The 22,638-nt window shown below is 37.5% G+C and overlaps 1 protein-coding gene across 1 annotated transcript in view; it reads right to left on the reverse strand.

Moving 5' to 3' along the window:
• The window catches only part of LOC113064327 (breakpoint cluster region protein-like), a 60,056-nt gene that overhangs the window by 16,227 nt on the left and 21,191 nt on the right, over window positions 1-22,638 (reverse strand). The window contains exons 2-8 of the mRNA XM_026235061.1: window positions 10,037-10,221; window positions 7,042-7,146; window positions 6,488-6,673; window positions 2,971-3,078; window positions 1,691-1,751; window positions 1,363-1,415; window positions 908-1,048 (exon numbers count right to left, since the gene is read on the reverse strand). Of these exons, the coding sequence (XP_026090846.1) occupies window positions 908-1,048; window positions 1,363-1,415; window positions 1,691-1,751; window positions 2,971-3,078; window positions 6,488-6,673; window positions 7,042-7,146; window positions 10,037-10,221 (839 nt within the window). The remainder of the gene's footprint in view (window positions 1-907; window positions 1,049-1,362; window positions 1,416-1,690; window positions 1,752-2,970; window positions 3,079-6,487; window positions 6,674-7,041; window positions 7,147-10,036; window positions 10,222-22,638) is intronic.

Below are 22,638 nucleotides of genomic sequence, written 5' to 3' on the forward strand. Positions count from 1 at the left end.
TTGTGTTTTCTTAGACTCTACTGAAAGACAATAAGCTCCACAACAACGTTGATTTCCATGAGTTTCTTTCATGCACATACTATCAATATTTGATCAGTTGGCCCCGAGGGTGTAAGGCGGGAGGGGTGTAGAGAGTAGTAGCAAACTCTCCCTCACAGTTTACTTGAAGTAGGCGGAGCCTGTTCCACACAAGATGGCCTTTTATGAATAATCAATGAGTTGCAAAACAGAGCGAGGTGGGTCATTAAGGCAAATTACACGCAAGCACTGTTCGCCATCAATCATACAGCAACAATTCATCTGCCACTCTCCTGAGGCCACATTGCTGCGATGAAGGGGGCGGCACAAAGATTCTCAATGTCAAAAACCAAATGTATCTTCCCAAGATCTCTTTAAGGGTGATCTTCTTGGCTGGGGTCAGCGAGGGTATGTGCTTTTTTACCGCCTTTAAAAAATGACATCATCATGACTCGGGCATTAGTAAGCAGATACTGAAGAGATGATTAAAAATAAATCCCACTAGATCTGAGCACAAACAACTCAAATGCAGCAAAGAGTTCAGTAACAAATAGAGGATGTTTTATTTATAGAATAAACTCTCTGTGGAGATAGAGAGTATATGCTAGTGTGAAATAGAGAGAAGGCAGAATCGCCCAAGGATAGTTTTCATGGAGAGCAGAGGGTGGGCTGGCTCTGAGATGGATGGAAATGACTGGCTGTATATCCTGATGGGAGCTCACTGGCTGGATGGCTTCAGGGCACCTGGACTATGTGCAACCTGGAATTTTGACATTTCTGTGCCCTTTAAAAATATGTTTTTGACAAACACTACTTCGTTAAAAAGATGGAGGACTTCTGAGGGAGTGAGAGGGGTAAGATGGAGGGAAGGAGGGGTTTCTGCACTCACCTCTCCCTTCTTCACTGTCATGGACTGTCGGCGAGGTGTGCTCTCTTCGTTAATGCTGGACAGGAAGTTCTGTGAGATGCGGAGGGCGTCCTGTAGAAGGGGGTAATCTGGGTGACTGGTAGGTGTGTGTTTCAGAAGATCCTGTATAAAATAAACAAACATTCAACGAAAAACGGATTTATTCAAAAACTAGTAAAAAAAACAATTCAAAACCAAAGACCATTTACACTATATACCGGGGTCAGTGAACAAGCACTGCTATGAATGAGAGAAACTGCAACATTCAATATGGCAGCACAGTCATGTCCTATGAAGTGATATATCAATGTGCATTTGTTCCCTGTGTTGTTTGCAGTGCCCTTTGGACTAAGTACACTACATGCGATTTCAAATTTAATTGGATATGGAATAAAAAGAAATAAAGAAAATATTATGATAAACTAATGTTGACTCACATGTAAAACAAGCGTGCTCCGGGTCACTCTGTCCACTGGTTTATAAAGCAGAGCTGGCAAAGACAAAAAAGAAAAGAACACACACACAGTGGGCGATTATTCACAAGAGCCACTTTCATACTGCAGGCTCAAATGGCGATGTTTGAAACCTTATCTAATACACCCACTCAATGGGTTTTATGCAACTGAATTTAAAAGAAGAAATGACATTACATGCTGAGAGCAAAATGTGCAACACTTAAGCTCAATGAAAATACTACAGATAATATAATGAACACATAATCCAATACCACGTAAAAACAATGAATGCAGTTCTATTGTTTCTTACTTTCCAGTGAGTATTTGGCTGTGAGGTCCTTGCACTCCTTGGTGCTCCTGACCTTGAGACTCTGCAGAGATATCAGAGACAAACCCAGGATCAATAAACCTGTGACGTGCACACCATTATGCAGGGCTGGTAACTGTTATCCCATAAAGGACAACAGATTACTATTGCAGAACAACTATTTTCACCATATTATAGCAGATATTCTCCTAACAAATGATAGCTGGTTATGTAGATGGTTATGTTCACATAAAACTTGTTACACAGTCATGATTAAAATAACGGCTAATTTGGCATCACTAGCCGGCGGTTTTGACAACCTTACAGCTTATCAGACTTGTAAATAGCACATTATAGTTCAAATATTAAATGTAAAAACAAACAAAGCTTACTGTTAAATACTGTACTTGACTGTGTACAAGTGTTATGACGTATATACATGTTTTCTCTCTTTTACTGGCTGTATATTGAAATAATCCCTTTTGGGAGAGACTAAATGAATAAATCAGTCACATTTCATCTACATATGCACTAAGTAAATGTTTCCTATTGCAAGGTTTACACTGGTGGCAATACGCTCTAGAACCCACTAGAAATTGTCCACCCCCGCCAGTGTGAACAAACAATTATCCTAATGTTCGCCTTTAGTGGTGCTAGAAGGGAGGAATATCCAAAGTGTAAAGGGAAGTAGTAGTTGGCATGACAACGGCTGGTAGAGGGAATAAAGTGGGACGAAGTGAGCATCATCATGTAGATTTTATTCCAGACAGCCTCTCTTTATAACATTTAGCAAGGCATAAAATCTCCTGCTGAACTCTGAAGAGTGCTGAGCGCCACTTTTAGATCTGCTATCCTGGTCTCTCTGGTTAATCAGTCACACTGAGTGACCCCATGGAGGAGTGCGGCAGGTAAAGCCCCGCATAAAAGCTGAAAATTACTGGCTCTTTGATGGCAGGATGCTTCAAGGACACAGAATCAGATCTGATTGGAAGTTGTTGAGGCTACAATTCCACGTTCTTATTTTCTAACTTTAACCAATACAATAAGCCCGAATTAGGGATTTCCATATCAAATATATATATATATTTGTGCTGTTATCAAAATTGGTCTCAAGAATAATTACATTTCACTGGTATTGGTATCAACTATGTTACTGGATTCTATGCCTTCTAACCAATCAGAAGCTTAGGTTGCTTTGGTAATAACTAAGCTGGGGATTTGGGGTAGAGGTATCTGTTCTCGTATTAGAATAACAAGACCTTGAGCACTCCATAAGGCATTACCTCAGAGATCTCTGCGAACTGTGTGTTCGCTTGACAGCACTTCTCTGCTGTCTCCACTGCGAGTTCGTAATTATCCACAAAGGCCCTGTACACTCCAAGCTGGCTAGCCTGCAGGAAGAAAAAACAAAGTGAGTCATATCCACTCATGCATCTCTCTGTCTTTGTTGCCCATTTATGGTGGACTTTAAAACAGTTGGATCCAAACTGTTGGGATTCAAGAGTATATCTAAAATGGCAGTTCCTGCTTCTGGCGACACTATCAGTAATGAGTGAGATGCAAGCATGGACTCGCCATGGTGACATGGGATGGACAGACAGGACAGTGTCATCGCCACAGGAGCAGCTGGGCTGTTGCTGTGTGTGGCTATAGAGCCCACAACAGAAGTTGCCATGGCAGCAGAAGCCAACTCTACAGTGAACAATTAATGCATGCTGCTGGCTCTTGTAAAAAGCACAATTGAAAATTTGATTTAGCCCATCAAATCTCCATAGCCATCCCGGTAGAGCTGGAAACCTCTCTCTGGAAATGGCTCAATCAATCTCTCAAAACACAAATATACATAAGATGATAAAGGATTTGTGTGGTTGTATAGTCATGATAATAAATAAGCTGGAGCTCAGCCAGCTAAGGCATTTGTCTAGCTGGACTGACCGTGTGGAGTTGACAACATTAATGTAGAAGATCTTATTGATTTCTTCAAACATTTGGTAGCAATTTACTTTTACACTTTAAATTGAATAGCTTTAGATTAGATTTCCACCAAGTCTTCGCCCTTATGACTCTATACTTTTGTTACTGTACCATTAAAATGATTATTCAACCAAAAATTGCAATTCTATTAACATTTATTCATTTTCATTTAATTCCATACCTGTATAACTTTAGCCATAGTCATTACAAAAGGAGAGAACAACAAATTATTTGCTAAAACAAAATGTTTTTGGTAACAAAAAAACAAAATAACCACAAATGCTGGACATGAACGAATGCCACCACTGTTTTTGTCATCAGTCAATCTCATCCCACAAGTACACATCCAGGTTTGGAGGTATGTCCGGGGATAAATCTTTTATTCTGCACAGGCCAAAAAAGACCATAAGTGAAGTCATTTTCGCAGTGTGTGCAATCCTCTCCATGCTGAGCAGAAACAGCTGCTCTGGGCCAGAATCTATCTGCTGCATGGAGGACAGGAATTTACTCTGCGACAACCTCATTACAGCGTGGAGAAGGATGATGACCGTAATAAAGCAACGACAACACATGCCGGGTCGAGTCAAACCATGGCTGAGCACTGTGAGGAGATGCATTAAGCTGAAGCAAGAAACTGAAAATTTAGCAATGTCAATAGACTGAAGCAACTTGAATCAAATGTTTTTAAAACATACAAAACCATCTAAACAGAGACCTCAGAGTAGACACTTAATTTCATTTGAAGGATACAAATTGCTCATTATGTTATGTAATATATGTGAATCAGTCAAAAAAAAAAAAAATGGAAGAAATGTAGACAGAAACAAATTTATTTTACGTTTTTTTAAGTTTATCTTTTATATATATATATATATAAAAAAGAAACTAAATATGGTTTCATTTCATTAAAAATAATTTAATAAGGATCAACAGAAAAGTAATGAGTCCCAGAGGAGTTCAAAATATCACAGTCCCTCAAAATATGTTTCAGAGATAATGGACTCTGGCATAAGAGGCATTAAAGAGCATCTTCACCCATTAACAAAACCTACATCTGAAGTGGCCTATTCAGCAGATGGTGCAGATAACGTGGTCATACCAAGTTTAAAAATGGACATAAGCTAATGTTTTCAACCAACCACAGGATTGATTTGGTAAAGTTTATTTGTGCTATACTGATCCCATTCGGCTTGCCAATTTTTGAGGATATACGCGTTTATAGTAGGTTTGAGGTCTGAAGGTGGAATAGGACATTTTTTGAGCTTTGATGGATGGATGGATGGATAGATAGACACCCCAGTATGTGTTGACACAATGATATTCCTCATTCAGGTCACAGAAAAGATGGGAATGTCAGAATTTCTCGCTGATAGAAAGAGAAAAATTCTCCAGAGAATTTACATGTGTGTCAGTGACAGGCGTAAAACATTTATTGCAAGTGATTAGGAATATTAGCATCTCTTTCACAGCTGAGCAGGACAACGAGCAACACCTTTGACATACATTGCTTATGATTTGCATTGCGTTTTCTTACTCAACATGAGCTCTCAGGAAGGAAGACACAAAACAAACAGCAGGAAACATTTCTATCACCGACTTTGACTAGATCTTGCTCATTCATTCGTCTACTTGTCTCTCCTGCTGCGAGCAACTGTCTTTTCAGGGAGGCTGCATCCTTGAGCAGTGCCTTGTCTGCTGCCTCGGATTCTTGTTAATGGACGTCGGAGAGGGGATCAGTGGCAAATAGCCTCAGGCCAAAATGACTGCCTGACTGACTAACTGACTGTCTGAGGAAAGCCAAGCACCTTCTGGGAGAAAACGCAACTTGGCGACTGTAGCTTCCGTTTATTAAGCGTGGGAAGGTGAAAGTGGGGAACAATGAAGGGGAAAATGGAAAGATAAATAAATGTGGAATATGACACGTGTTTGCGCTGGCAAGACAGACTGATTAAGGATTTATCTGCCCCACTAACAGTCAGCAGAGTCACGTGAGGAAATAACTTAATGGAAAAGGTGTGGGGGAGTGCAAGAGATAGAGAACACAATCTTCGAATGGCACTATTAATAGCCTCTGCTCGAGACACAAAGCACACACTGTAGTATCTGCTCAAGTGGCTTGGTGAAAAAAGGCAGCATTGAGATGTGATTTTCAACGTTACAGAGGCTCGTGCAGTCCAGACATTGTGTGACTGTACGGCATTGCTCTAGGGGCATAAATGATTTTTTTAAAGATTCATTGATTTAGAGATAAATGTTCACTCTTATTCAGTCTCTAGGGGCACAAATGTGGAAAGAGAATGGACAGCTGAAGTGATTTCACTATGATCAGAATTCTTTACTTTTTTAATCAGAATAATTATTTACTCTAAATTCTCAATTCACAGTTATATTCAAAACCAGACTCTGATTATACATACATACATACATGTATATATATATATATATATATATATATATATATATATATATATATATATATATATATATATATATATATATATATATATATATATTATTTTTATTTTATTTTTTAAGTCAATATTAAATGTATATATATATATATATATATATATATATATATATATATATATATATATATATATATATATATATATAATTTTTATTTTATAAGTCAATATTAAATGCTGAGTAAACAGGACAATTATCAATCAAAATTATGAAAGTTGGTGGAGTGGGGGATTTGGTGGGAGGAGTTAAAAAAAAAGTTTGTTTATGTCAGACCCTGATAATAAGTAAATAGGGTCTATTTCAACATTATGTTGTTTTTAACCTTTTTAAGGATCAAATGCACAGAAATTTACTCACTTGTTTTTGGAAAAGGTCTCCCACACATTGGTGGTGACTCCACTGCTGCACTCTTGGTAAAAGGCTATCATAGAATTCTTTGTGGATCTCATAGAGCTCAGGCACTTTAAAGAAGATGGTTTCGATCTGTTGAGCGGTCAGGACAGGCTGGGAGGTGGTGGCTGCTGCTTTCAGGGGCTTCATGGGCTGACAAAGGAGCAGAAACAGACATTTTAATGAGAAGTTTTCTATTTTAATATATTTTAAAATGTGATGTATTCCTGTATATGTATATATATATATATATATATATATATATATATATATATATACATATATTAATGTATATTACACTTCAGTTAGAGTGTGCTTTTGGCTTGAGTTTCCCCTGCTAATGTACATAATCACACATATATTTATGTGTATTTAAATCCTGTTGCAGATGATGGGTAAGGTAGTCTTATTTTAAGATCAGTGGTATAATCACTCAGTTGACCTGCATATCTCACTTATAAGACTCCTTGTGCAAATGTTATCATGCACAGTTAGCAAAATCAAACTTCAGGCACTTTTACCAGTAACAGCGCTTCCAGATGGCTGAGGTAGGTCTCTTCACTGGCCAGGATTCCAGACAACACCCTTTTCCTCATCTCCAATCCCTTCTCCAAGTCTAGCTCCGCCTGCGTGAACACAGAAAGAGCTCACATGCTTTTGAACAGCACACTCTTAAATCACATGACATTAAATTACATACTGGCAATGCTGGAAAGAGCTATAAAAAGTGATTTGGCACTGGTTCAATTAAGCTGCTCTATGGTATTATAATAACTGTCTCAGCTACAGGAGAATCATGGGAAATTCATAACCCCTTTGAACTAAATGCGGCCTTTATGCAGTGTACTATTCACCAAGGCCCGAGTAAAGTATCAGAAATACTACAGATCTGGAATCCTTCCAAAAGCGAGGCATATTAATTTTGTGTCGTGTGTATGGTAACCGAACGCTGATGATGGCTAAATGGGCCTGAAATTTTGGTTTCCATGGCCACAGCACAGGTAGTGGAAACCATAGATGTTTGTGATGGTCTCATGAGACTTTCTAGTCCAGATTTTAAGATAAAACTTCCATATGCATCATGAATGCGTTATCCTTGTAGACTACACTGGCTTGAATTGAGTTTTTCAGCTGTGGTGATGCTAGAATGCTTTCACTGCATACATTTCTTCTAATCTCACCACCTGGTATTAAATGTGAAACCCCACATTGTGACAGATTAAATCACGCCAAAAGCTTCAGCAGGGGGAAGGTGGAAATCAAGGTTTTATTCATGAACTTGGGTGCTAGACGTCTTACCCCAGGGGGCACTCCTGTATCTCTAGACCACCATCTTTTATTCATTATTATTAATCAAAGCATGTCAGCGTTCCAGTGCATGAGAATGAGTTGAGCACATCTCAGATGCTCAAACAATAACCCTGGCTTATTGAAAACGCAAGGATGAGAAAGTATTTCTCATCATACACACAACAGGCAAAAAATTACAAACGAAAGAAGCAAACATGTTTTAAGAACATTCACAGAGCAGTACGCTAATGACAACTAGGAACATGTATATGAAAAACTATTAAGGGTGCTTTCACACTTGGTTCACATTACTCTCTGCACTTTTATGTATTTACGTTTTTGAACCGTTCGTTTTGTTTACAAACGGCACTTGTGTCTGTTTTATGAATGTACTGCAAATGCTCTAAAGAATGCTGACGGCGAACATAAATTAAATATACAGCTCTCTGCTTGCAGCGCTTCAGTCATGCTCATCAGGAAAGTGAGTAAAACAAAAACACAAAACACATTTTCATCAAATAATACGTCATTAATAGCAGTTCACTTCCGCGATTTGGTACGACTGCATTCACATCAACAGAGAACCATACTGAAGTTCACATGAACCATACCCCAGTCCATCCTTTTTAAGCGAACACAGGTACGGTTCGCGGCACCAAAAGTGCTAGTGTGAAAGCACCCTAAAAAATAATTTATCTACATACTATAGCTGGGTTTCCATCCAAAGTTGCGAATTTAACTTATGTCCAAAAATTGGAATATTGCATTAAAAAAATTTGCTTAATTGAATTAAGGCATTTTTATTCTAAATTCAGCGTTTCCATCACTCGATTCTGATGCGATACTTCAAAATGGGCATAAAAGCAGGGTGATGGAAACCCGGCTTATTAAACAAAATATTAACCACCTATAATCAGATGACATTTAAGGTATATAATAATAGAGTTATTTATAATAGAGTAATTATAACCTTGTAGAGAACTTATTTAAACGTTTAAAAGAATTTCACATGATTGTTTCCCATACATAAAGCTAAAGGAATTTGCTTCACATTTGGAGCTTCATTTGTCTTATATCATATTGTACTTTGAAATGCGACCTATTAAAAATTGATAAAATGTTACATTATGAGGCCAACATACAGAAAAGGTATAATTTCTAACAAAGTTAAAGAACACAATAATTTGCTCATAGAAAAGTCTAAAATCTAATCTGGTTCTATGTTTGAGGGGAAACAAGGTAAGGAAATGCTTCCGAAAAATGGGTGACCATCTCTCTCCAGTGTCAAATGCTGGTTTATTTTCAGCTCAATTCAAAATATTTACATAGCAAATCCATTTTTGAATCCATCCATATTTAACACATAAGTATCTACTCTGTATTGAATGTAATCCATGTGGGAGCTAAACACGGAGGTCATAAGAGCCCAAATAAACTGCTTGCCTCTGGGCCTGGTATTGGCAGGGTGGGACATCAATCAATTTGACAGCCAATGGCTGTGTCAATAAAGCAAGAAAGCTTTGTTTTACAACCAATAATTTAATTTGATGGTATGGCCACTATGCATGATGAAGACAGTTTCCTGTGGCTCTGAAATGAAAGCCGTGATCATTTTAAACCACAGTTGATAACAATTTTCTATAAACTTGAAAGAATTTATTTAGATCACACATGACTGCATGCACTGAATGATGTGAGATTCTTCTGCACAGTGCCGAGCTGTATATTAGTTACTAAGCTGTGATAAGCACTAAATGTTCAATTAGAATTGTACTATGCAGACTCAGCACTTCAGAATCCGCAAGCTTTGAAATCTGCCAAATTTCACAGCTCATCGGTTTTGTTGTGTACCATTACCATTGAGGCTATAACTATATGTTGGTTTACTGGTACAATTATACATAATGGACTGCTGCACAGATGGGATACTGTATACTTGGTGAATTTATATCATGGATCTATGCATGCATAAAGAAAACTCGAATGCATAATCTTTACTTTCGTATTCCACCAAGCCTTCATCTGCACCAAGCCAAAGCCTTCATCTCTCTATTCACAAACAAACAATTAGCTACTACTATGACATGGGTATCTGAGGAGTCCGACTCATCATGTGTGGCATTCCACAGTCATATTTGTATATTTTGTATGATCAATTATTTTGTATTTGTTAATTTAATGCAATTATCCAAAGAATTTTCACTGACTGGCAAGGAGGTAACTTACAGACTTGGAGGACTCAATCGAGCCAGAGGAGAGGGTGTCTCGACTGCTGCGGCTCTTGGAGCTGAGGTGAGGGGAGGAGGAGGGGGAGTCGTCAATGTAGGGCAGAATGTCATGGTGTCGGCGCTGCTCCTCTGCTCGGTCCGCGTCGTAACCATAGGTGGGCGGAGTGCCTGTAAATGGACCATCTGTGAACAGAAGGAAAAAGAGGAATACATTTGACAAAACCAAGTGGAAAAACAGCATCATAAGGAACATAAAATATCTTCTGAACCATGCATAATGGAATGAACTGCACAGAAATAAACCTACTTATTGATAAACAACAGTACATAATATTAGAGCTCATGCCCCAAGTCTCGGTGGTCAATTGATTCAGTTTAAGTGGCAGTCTAACATTAGCCAAGAGTTCTTAAAGAGCAATGAGATTATGTCTGGAGTGGGTTTTAAGTTTCGGTATTAATCCAGACATGCTAAAACTTTTAGTATACATTAAGATCACACATAACTTTATGGCTTAAAGAGTTTACCCCACCAGAGGAAGAGACATAAATGAAGACCAACACTCTCACTCATGTAGGACAGCAGCCCAAGTTCCCTCTACCTGGACCAGTTTGGCCATTAAGCTCCTGGCTGCCACACCAGAGGATCTCATATTTATTCAACACAAGCTCTCAGTTAAAATGAACTGTTTGCCCTCCCTCATATAAGACATCCACAGCTGCTACCCTCTGGAAGGAATATGCTGAACATTAAAGAGTTAGTTGCTCCAACTTGTGGTTGAGTAAATGAAGACACGATTTTAATCTTGGGGAAAAACTACCCCTTTTAAGTTCTTCAAAAAGGTGACAGCAAAATGCACTGCTGGCTTTAAAGGACTGATGGACACAAAGTGAAATTGTCAATTCAAAGTCACTGCTGATGAATCCCTCCCTTGTTTTCCAAGTTTCCTGCTAGCAGGTGGGACCAGAGAAATGGCCATGGAAACATTTCTTCCCAACCACACAGAGAGAGGATAGGCAATGTGAGCATTTACTTGATGCGGAAAACAGGTTTTCATAGACTTTAATGCAGTTTGCTAATTGCACAACTAGGGATGCACAATATTGGACTTTTGTTTGGAAACAACACCAAGTGTAGTAATTTACTTTTATTTTAATTTTATTTTTAACCAAAACTAATTTTTTTACGCTCTTAAGAACTTATTTGTTAGAACTAAACAGTAATAATGTAAAATATTAAATTTAACCATTTACTATTTGAATTTTAAAATGTAATTTATTCCTAAAATAGCAAAGCAGATGTTTTTTTGTTTTTTTTACAATTATTACTCTCGTTCTCAGTGTCACATGATCCTACAGAAACCATTCTAATATAGTGATTTGCTGCTCAAGAAACATTTATAATTATTATCAAGGTTGAAAACAGCTGCTTAAAATGTAACACATTTCTTTTATGAATAGATTAATAGTTTAAAATAAGTATTTATTTGATCAATTTACTTTTGATCAATTTAAAATACACACATGCTGAATAAAAGTATTAGTTTCTTTCCAATAATACTAATAATATTAATAATGATGATGAAACCTAACTAAACCCCAAACAATAAGTTAGAACATAGGAATAGGAGTTAGAACATTTAAAATTAATTATTTTAATTATTTTAATTTAAAAAAAAAATTATAACAAGTTTGAAAACACTGTCAAAAAATGTATGCAAAAATATGTCTGTATAAACTCTAATGAAATGAGACCCACTGTGTTTATGCGTAAAGCCAGATGAGCATGAAACAACTCTAGATGACTCGGAGTTACACTGCCTTTTCATTGCCTTAGTGTTCATACTTCCACTCTTGCCTCTGTTTTCTCTCTCTCTCCCTTTCCTCCACTCTTTCTCATCACTTCCTCTGGCTTCCCGCAGATGTCTGCTGCTATTTGGCTGAAGGAGAAGCATGCCATAGACATCTGGAAATATTGTCATCAGCACCACCATCATTAACAAAATCAGACGTACTTCCAACCTCTTTGTGAAACCTAGACACACACTTGTACAGTAACAACAAACAAGAATTCCATATAAATTGTGGAAAGTCCCAGATGACTGCATTTTCAGCAATGATTTGGGGAGAATAATACATGATACATTTAATGAGATGATAAAATGTGTAGCAAGAATGCTACAGTAGCTGAAACTATAATAAAATTAAACCAAATATTTAATAATAAAAAAAACATGGATATTTAAATTCTACAGAAATCTGTGGGCCTGTTCATGGGGGGGGGGGGGGGATCCCAGGATCTCTCTGTGCTTGGCCTTCTCCGGTGTGTTAAAACAGGGTTATTTGTTATTCCCTGCAGGATGAAGAGCAGATTGAAACTTACAGCATGTCATCCCTCAGCGGCCAATGGGTTTATGGGAAGTGGGGATGCCTGGGAGATGAACTCCTGCAAAACTGCCAAAATCTCTCTAGCATGTGTGCCAAAGGGCTTCAGATAATCCTATCATTTGGGTTCGAAAGAAAAGGAAAGAATTTGTGGGAGGAATTGGGGTGCTAATGTTTTTGTGAGTCTCGACATCTCCTTCAGGGCTCTTTGGATAGAGAAGTGTGGGTAGTGATGGGGGCTGAGATGTTGAAGAGGTCTGTATCTGCCAGATAAATTAAAGACACGCCTTCCTCCTCCCATGTGTCACATATTCCATTAAAGGCTGGAAATTAGAGTGCAGAAAAACGTGTATGTGTAGTACCCTTGAGTGGCCAGCCTCTAGGGGAGGAGAAAAAAAAGAAACTGGGAAAGAAATGGAAAATGACACATCAGGGATGAAGAAGTCGGTCCATTTTCTTCCCCACAGTCGGTTTCCCTAAATATCCAATTTTCAGGCAATTTAATCCCCCCCACCCCTAACTATTGTACGCACTGAAAAGAAATGAATATGAAGAACGCAAAAGGGGAGGTGAAAATTAAACAGAAATGAGTAAAGCACCACCTCAGGCCACGAATGAATCAAACAGGAATTGCACAGAGAAGCTAATTTTATGAGAGGTGTCATTTTAAGGGCATAGAATAAAAGAATACAGTCTGTGTTGGATGATATTACTTTTGCAGTCTTTTCCTGTCCGCATAGATGGAAAAAAATAAATGTAAAAATATAAAACCAAAAAGAAAATGTTACAAACAAAATCAGGTTTGCATTTGTGTAGTTTTGAGTAAAGGTATAGTTCTGTTCAGTGTTGGTTGAAATAGACTGTAAATGGGATGAATTGATGATTGATTGATTTTTTTTTTTTTTTTTTTTTTGCGGTTTTAGCATGCTGACAATATACAGTCAGCTCTCTCCAAGAAGTTTATACATTTGTCCCATCTAAAGTCACCACCTTGAACAATAAATTTAAAGAAACTTACTGTCAGACTTACACTAACCCTTGAATTTGAGGGTCTAGATGTCTAATAAAGCCAATTACAGATTATTCCAAATAAGTGCCTTGAGTGAAAAAGGCAAGTTAGATCTTCATGTGGTTATCACTTATCCAAGTGGCATGTTTATCTGCAAAGAAATTAACATAAGAAATGCTTGGGTTGAATCCAGGAAAGCAGCCAAATCTGGTGTTTTGGGATCGCAGAGGGAAGCACCCTAGTGTGAGTAAATCAGCCTTTGTCCCAGCAAGAGGAAGAGTGAATCACAACACACCAACACAGTGAGCCACCCTGCAATCAACACTACAACCAAGCTTCCAATCCTCCACCAAACCCTATCTTTCTGTTAGTTCTGACCATACTTATAAGCATGACAGCACAATGAGATTAAAATGTATATACAATGATGCCACAAATTCACCCCAAATCCTTCCTCTCCCACTGTATGTTTAAGTGTATGTTAGCAAGCACTTTTGTCCCATTTTTCCAACAATCTGAGATCGGTTACACTTCCATTTCCAAACATTCAAGTCTTTAAAAGTGATTTGAAAAATATAGTATTAAATGACAAAACAATTGAATGCTGTCTGGCTGAATTGACGTCTATATAACTGCCAAAGTCCTGTTATGTAACCCTAGAAATATGTTTGCTGTGCTTTCTTGAGGAGAGAGGTGCTGTTGCAGAACAGACTGAGAGAGATTGAAGTCGTCAGAAATTGTTCCCTTTGATTGAATCATGACTAATTCAGTTAAGTCAGAGGAAACTCCCAGATGCGGCTAAAAAGCAAGCACAACAGGGACCGTCTTATCTAGCTCTCATCCCAATGGTTTTTCTGTTTTTCCAATCTACCTTTTTGACTCTTCATTCCAGTTGAAGAGAAAACAAAAACAGAGATAAAGAGAGAGTGCTAAATATGAAAAAAATAGCATCCGTTTCAAAGATTTGTCTGGCTTGGCAGAGAATCTGGATGATAACAACTACAATTATGTCACAATTGATTTCAGCTTTACACAATTTGCACTCATGTCAAATTTACCAGCTCCACATGGTTTATATCCCCCCTAGAACCACACAGCAGACAGCGGGTGGCCCAGTAAGGCGACTTCCTGCCAACTGTTTGATCACTGTAGATGCAAAAACATGCTTATCTCAGTAGACTCTTCTAATGACTCCATTAATTAACAAGTCCTGTCATCAGAATGACTTTGATACTCTGCAACTTGTTACGAATTCGACAACAATTGAAATCTTTGAAACAAGTGGGCAATTATGCCGTCAGGCCTTATTGAAGAGCATGACCAGAGATGGCTGGTATACATTACATAAAGGAGCTAATGACAGTATTTGTTATCATTTAGATTTCTGATTAATATTTAAGTGGTGCTTGATTCACTAAAAAAAGAACCAGTTTAAAAAAGTCATTTGTAAATGAGACTACACTGGTAGTAATGTTAATTTCGTCACCTATTTTTAATTTAGTCTTAGTCTTGTGCCAAATGTCCTTGTTAGTTTTAGTCATATTTAGTCATTCACATATCTTTTTTTGTTAGTCAAGTTTTAATCGACTAAAAGTATCGTCATTATAGTCTAGTTTTAGACAAAAGTAAACTCAAGGTATCTTAGTCAAGTTTTAGTTGACTAAAAGTCTTTTAACTTTAGTCTAGTTTTAATCAAAAATTGTAGTCTTTTTTTAAAAATAACACATTATTACTGAGATTATTACTGATAAACATTTAAACAAAACATTTAACAAAAAGTGTTTCATAGATCTCAAACATTGGTTAAATGTCATAATTACCTGACAAAATACACTTGTTGAATGATTTTTGTTGAATGCAAATGTTAAATGTGTCTGATTTTCAATTTCTGATTTAAGAGACACATTCACAAAAGATTAACCTGATCACATTTTTTTTTACTTTATTGATACTGCTTTTAATCATAATGCAAAGACTGGTCATCGGGACATAAGCTGTCATGTACAATAAAAGAGACTGTGCAGCGACAGGAAATATAATTTAACACAAAAAGCCTGTCTAGACGGTTGTCTTACGCTCAGGATTTTTATTTAATTTAATTTAAATTTTTTTGAGTGGCGTGTGGATGAATTCTTTCTACGCACACACTATTTTATTTCTTGATAACAGACTGCTGCAAACTATAACACACAGATATCGAGCCTCTTCCTTCGTCCTAGCATGTCGTCGGCACTCGTCACTCGTGTTTGCTTCGTGTGTTGTGTGTTCAGCAGTTTCGTGTTGCGGCCACAGGCTGGCAGCAACAGGAGTATGAGACCTGTAACTTGAGCAACAGCGCGAACCCGCGAACTAATTTTGAATATTTTAAAGGCGTAACAGCTGATGAAAAAGCAGAGACGATTGAAGACGAAAATGAAGAGAGATTTTATCTTACTTATTTTATACAAAATATTTTCATCTAGTCTTTTTTCGTCAACAATAATGCATGTTAATTTAGTCTTAGTCAGCGTTTTTGAACAGTGGTGCAGTCTTGTCATCGTCTTGTCTTAGTCATGAAAAAAAAGGTTGTTGACAAAATATTTTGTCTCTTCCTGTCTGACGAAATTAACACTAACTGGTAGGCTGTATGACTTTGATTCACAAAACCAGTTCACAAGAGTCAGTTGCTTGTGAGTCTTGTTTCACTGGTTGTGCTGTGTGTTTTTGATTAAAAAAAAAAGTTTAAAGTGATAAGTTTCATTGAGACACGGATTACACTATACATTTCTGCTTAAAAACAACCAGTTTATAATAGTCATTTCATTGTTAATCGGATTACACAGGTTGCACTGCTATATTTTGATTTACCAAGAATAAAATGTTCATAAGAGTCATTTTCTGTAAATTGGGCTACACTGGTTGCGATACATGTTTCTGATTTACTGAAAAAGACTCAACTGTTTGTGAACTGGATTACACTGGTCATGCTCTAGGTAACTGATTTCACAGTTAACAAGATTCACAAAAAAATGGTTCTTAAGTGTCATTTGTCTATGAATCAAATTATACTGGTTGTGCTTTATTTTCATTACTCACTAAAAAGAACCAGTTCACAGGAGTCACCAGCTTGTGAAATGTTTCTGGAGGTTTTTGATAGACAAAAAAGAATGAGTTCACAAGAGTCATTTGTTTATGAATCAGACATCCCTGGTCACGATGTACCTGCAGCCTGTCATTAACAAACACTACCAATTTAGTAACAGAGTTTTCTTTATCTACTGTTGTCCTGTTTTCTTAACCAATAGAAATGGTGCATTTGAAAACACATTGTACCAAGCATCCCCAGGAGGTTGTAGAGGAAAGCTAAGGTTATCCTGGAGCTCTAAATCTTCAAGATGCTCTTAAACACATGACTGCTTCCCCCTAATGCATCAGTACTACGTGATATCCTAGATCTGGAACGGAAGGTCATTAAAATGTCTATGCATTACCTTGTGTTTTACAGTCATTATTTAACTTTCATAAAATGTTCCTTCTCATCTGAGGAAAGATATAGAATGCAGAAGATCATGTTATAGATGATTTATTAGAAAAAAATAAATCTCAGATCAGTGCCCATTATGGTGTTAAATCTATTCCAAGCCTTCACGGTTTCTTTCATCCACCACTTGTGTCATCAAACAAGTGTGTCAAAAATAGCTAAAGAATTGTACAGGGGTGTGTGGGGTCAATGGTAGGGAGCAAGGTTAAAGGTGGCCTGTTGTGTGCTCATGTATCTCGAGTTTCAAACGGCATATGGCTCTCGGTGCAGGTCACAAAGGAGAAGTCTGAAAAAGCTGAGTCAGCCCTGAACATTAGCACTGGAAAACCACATGCTCTTTTCCACCTCAGTGCTCTTTGTCTCTCAGACCACTTCCTATCTCTGTATTCTTTCTGTAGTAGATGAGTAGAAGGATTAAAAATCTATCCTGTGGCTCATGAGTGGTGTATCTACTAGGGATTAGGGCTGAGTGATATATATATAAAAAAATTATTATCTCTTGATATCGTCAAAATGTGTACAATATTCGATATATATCTCATTATGTTTGCATTTGTATTTAAATAATTTTAAAAAACATGATTTTCTTTTGCCCATTAAAGAAAACAACAGAAACTATTTAGATTAAACAGCCAATTTAAGCAGTCAGCGGTGGAGATCGCAACAATACAGTCGCTATCTGATCTTTCATTAGATCACTAAACTCCAGCTTGTTAGTGTTTTCAGATCATCGGCGGCGGTGCTTCCGCAAAGAGGAGTGAGCATGTGCGCATGGTTGCCAGATTGCTTAAAATAAATAAACACCGGACAGAAAATATATCCTTGTAACAGCGACGCTCTGATTCAGGGATTTTAAGCTCTTGTTATCTGGCAACTGCTCTCATGAAAGCTCTTGTAGTAGAGGGGTGTAGAGCAGTCCACAGTTACATGTTCCTTTTTGTACGTTTGGCAAGTTCTTTTGGGAAACTATGCATGAATTTGAAATATTCAATATTCCATATATTTTCAAATTTTAAATCGTCGTCAAAAATATTCGATATATCACCCAGCCCTACTAGGGATGCACGATAAATATCAGCCAATAATTAATGTGCATCTTGTCGGTAAAGCCGGTTCTCTAATCAGCAGTAAATTCCAACACGTGCGTGATTTCACATAGAGCAGCAGTTACTACACAGAGCCGTTGTCAACTAACAAGCTGCGCAAGTCCATGCTGATAATCCAGTGACTGATCTGGCATTCCTGGTGGGCTACTGACATGCGGAGAGCTCCATTTGATAGGGCTCCTCTAGCGGAAGGAATCCCCCAAATTTGGTTGAGATCCACAGCTGTGAGATACTGACACGAGCCAACCCTTTCATGTTACATTCAAAGAGCATTAAGGTGCATGAGACATGAATTTAAACAGTATTTATTTACAGAGATATAATATAAATCACACTTCTCTAGTAGGTTTCATGTGTGTGAAGACAGTGGCATAGTGCAAATCCCTGAATGAATGTTCCTAAGTGCAATAAACTTAAATGGAATACAATTAAAATAAAGTTGAATAAACTTAAATTATACTGTTCAGTGCACTGCTCTCAGACTCATTTTGGATAAAGAGTGCATAGTTAAATACATATCTTTGTCACGTCATTATAAGTGTTTCATCACCGCATTTGAGTGATCATTACAAAAAATGTGTTTATGCATTAGGGCTGTCACTTTTGTAAAAAAATCATTTTTGATTTTTAAGACATAAGTGTTCATTGAAAACATTGTAAAATCGATTTTCCATGTCTAAAAAAAACGTTTCCTTTTTCAACATCAAATAATGGACGAATAGCGCTGGAAACGCACAAGTCAGCAATATTTCTTATTTATTGGCATGAAGTTTCGTGCAGAACAGCAACAGGAGTGAAACATTCTCGAAAAAATGTATATGCAGAGGGGACGGCTGCCATAACAAAAGAAAAACATCACCGCAGGCTTCAACCCAGCTGCATTTATGATTTAGGCAATTCAAAAATGTCCAAGATTATTTTAAATAATGATTCAATACATTTCAAACAACTGTTAAAAAACAAAACTTTAAATGGACTTGTGTTTTTTTATTGAACGTAACCGACACTTAGGCTAGGCGGCACTAGGCAGAATTAAGGAAATGCACGAAAAGGCTAGGACCATTACAAATTTATTGGACAGGAAAACAAGTTGATTAACATTTTGGGGTCCAGAGCAGAGCATTTTTTTTTTCACTGTATGTCCAGCTGTTGAGAAGACGTGTTCCAATCACACTGATGTCCCAGGGACACTCAGGTACAGCTGCGCAAGGTGTGGGTATTACCGGTCGCTGTCAGGACCTCGTATTTAAAAATCCTAATACCAGTCAAAAGTTTGGACACACGTATGGTAAAGTGTCCAAATTTTTCACTGGTACTGTACCAATATACACAAAGAATGTCGGCCGGTATATCTGCCTTTTTTTACTCCCTAATATCAATATCTGCCCTCAAAAAAACGATATTGGTCGGGCTCCAGTCAAAACAACTGAGCATGGTGAGATCTAAAGATATGTACCACTGTAACACATATTACATTCTCCAGCTGCTCTGGAGACAAGATCTTTCCTTCTTGCTCCTTTGGGAGGAGTTAATATATTCAATTTGGGTTAGAAGAGCACATTTAAAGTGAAAACCTCTCGGCTGACTTTTGAGTCGAGCATGGGGAATCAAAGGATTAACGCAACTCTCCCAGTTTCACTCCCAGCTATAACTGAGAGATTCTGAGAGACTCCTAGACTAAAGACTACCACCTTAAAATTGTATAATTCATTTAAACCCAGCCATAAAACAAAGATATAGCCTCAATAAAACCTTCTCCATCTGTCTCTTTCTGTTTTTTACTCTCTTACACACACACGCTACATTCTGTCTTTATTTACTGGCCCTCATTTTATTCATCGCTACTCTTTTCCATACCATGTAAGTGAATGGTGATCAGGAACGGTCAAGCTTCAGAAATGTCATAAAGCATTCTGAAGCCATATAATAAGTTAGTGTGAAGAAACATTCTGGAAACATCTCCTTTTTGTTTCATGGAAGAAATAAAATTGAATTGGTTTAGAACAACATGAGGGTGAATAAATTATTATTATTTTTTTTTTAGGTCAGTTAAATAATTCCTAAAACGTCTTGTTAACATCACTAGCACTGCTTCATTCTTTTGCTGTGTGTGTATCTGTGTGTGACTGTTTGAGTGTGTATAAATAAGCAACCCCATCCAGAACAGAGGGACCATCCTTGAAACAGATGCTTTTACAACACCTCAGAGTGGATTCAAACAGTGGAGACCATAGGTGGAGGGTGAATTAACTCTAGGGTAAGGCTAAAATTTGCATAATGTTACTGAAATCTATTAACAGGCATGTCATAAACCCATCTTTTTAGGCATGTACCTTGTGGAATCCCATTTCTGCCACTAAAATGTTTTAATTATAATATATAATTTTTTTTATTACTATTATCCAGTGGCAGAAACAGGCTTCCATTAGTACCAGTTATGTGTCATGTCACAAAATGTTTTAATCCATCTGAATTTGTATATAATGTGATCATAATTGAATAAAAACATTGAAAGTTAACAATTACAATTTTTTCATTTCCACGGTTATTCAAACATTGAATAAATAATATACAGAAAGCAATAACATTTAAAGTGAGCAATAACATTTATATTATCAAAGAATATTATCATTGACTTAAGTCAAGAGTTTAAGCACTCTCAAAAAACTCCCATTATCAATGAAGCTGTCTACAGTGTGAAATGAATCTCTGACTTACATTGCACGCAAATCTCTACCTTGTTATGATGAAAGAATTCATGGGAGATCAGAATTCAGTCAGCGCGTGCACAATGAACTAAATTCATTACATTACTGTGATGAGTAATCTGAACACTTCTGATTTGTCATTGCATTTATAAGCTAATTTAAATTTTAATATTAATTTCTGACCCTGGCCAGGGGAAGTCTAAGCCTTGCCCAGCCTTACATATGCTCCACCTATGGTGGAGACAGCAGATCTAATCTACATAAACTCTAACAAATATCTAGAAAATTGTCAAGGAGAACACCAAGTTCTCATTCCTGTGAACATTCTCATTCTTCCAACATTCCAAATTCCACTGTGACAAATGTTTCTTCATATAAATAATTTACAATACACTGTTTGGGGTCTGTAGGATTTGTAATTTTTTTTAATTAATACTTTTATGCAGCAAGGACACATTCAATGGGTCAAAAGTGACAGTAAACATAAATAATGTTAAATTATTTCAAATAAATGCTGTTCTTTTCTGTTCTCTGCTTGCAGAGCCAGGCCTCTGTCAGGCCCCGTCCAAACGGAGACCTCTTTCCTTTGAATACGTAGAAATTTTTCATCGGATAAGCATTTCGTCCACACGCATCCGCCGTTTTCGTGAGGTGAAACCGCTATTTTTTGAAACCGGGTCCCAAAGTGGATAAATTTGAAAACGCCATCTTTGCATTTTCGTCTGGATGGCTAATCCGTATATTTTCAGAAACGATGACATCATCAGCCCACGTCTCCCCCCTAGCCAAACACCTCTACGTCACGTAACAGCAACAAAAACACTGAACGATTGTCTTTTTATTAACTAACATTAACACAGATTAATAAATGTATTATTCCATGTTCGATTGTGTACCACTCGCAAGGTTTATGAACATAGTCCAAGTCTTCTTCTCTGTTTTTAGTGTATCTCTGTGTCAGAATTACAGCGCCATATACTGGTCTGGCATGTATACTACATCATTTTGCGGTTTCGTGTGGATGCGGATATTTCTTGAGAAGAGGAAAAAAAAAGATCGGATTGGGGTAAGCTCCTTCTCCGTGTGGACGGGGCCTCAAACAAAGGAGATTTTCCAGTAGAGCAAGTGTCCTAAAACGATGAGTAAAAGACCTCCGTGTGCATGCTAGGGGGTCTAGGCCTGAGATGAGAGAGCTGAAGGTGGGTTGGGGGAGGGGAATACAAGAGAAAGGGATAATGGGGAGGTGGTGCTACAAAACCTCTGGAGTACCGCACCACCAACTAATACAACTACCTAACATGCACATGGCTACCACACACAATACAGTACATCAAGAGCACAAACAGAATTTATAACACACATCAAGGTCAAAGTGATGGATATAAGGTTTTCACAAATGTACAAAAACACATGCCTAATGATGGCAATGAGATGGATATGACCCTGCACGATCAAAGGAAATAACCCAGTTTGTAAATCATGAACACCAAGCATAGGGGTAGATCACCAAAAGAAAAAAAAAAACTGTGCTGAAGACCAAGAAAGAGAAAAGAAAGAATAAAAAAAGAGAAAGGGATGGAAAGAGAGAGAAAGAGGGGCAAAATGCAGCATGTGTCATCCTAAAAGAACAAAAGAAGGCCATGTTAGGTCATCATTGTGATATGAGACACTAAGAAAAATCAATAAATTTGGAGAAGGATTCACAGAAGCTGCCATTCAATACTACAAATTGAATGTGGCTGATTCCCCTGAGACTTCAACACAACCCTCAAGCCACGATAGGCTCTCCAACAGATCAACACACACGAGAATTAACACAGACCACTTTCGGCTGAAACACAATTGAAATGCAGCCACTTTCAGATGTATATCATA

The sequence above is a fragment of the Carassius auratus genome, chromosome 46 (genome assembly GCF_003368295.1).
Source record: "Carassius auratus strain Wakin chromosome 46, ASM336829v1, whole genome shotgun sequence".
In the NCBI taxonomy this organism is placed as follows: Eukaryota; Metazoa; Chordata; class Actinopteri; order Cypriniformes; family Cyprinidae; genus Carassius; species Carassius auratus.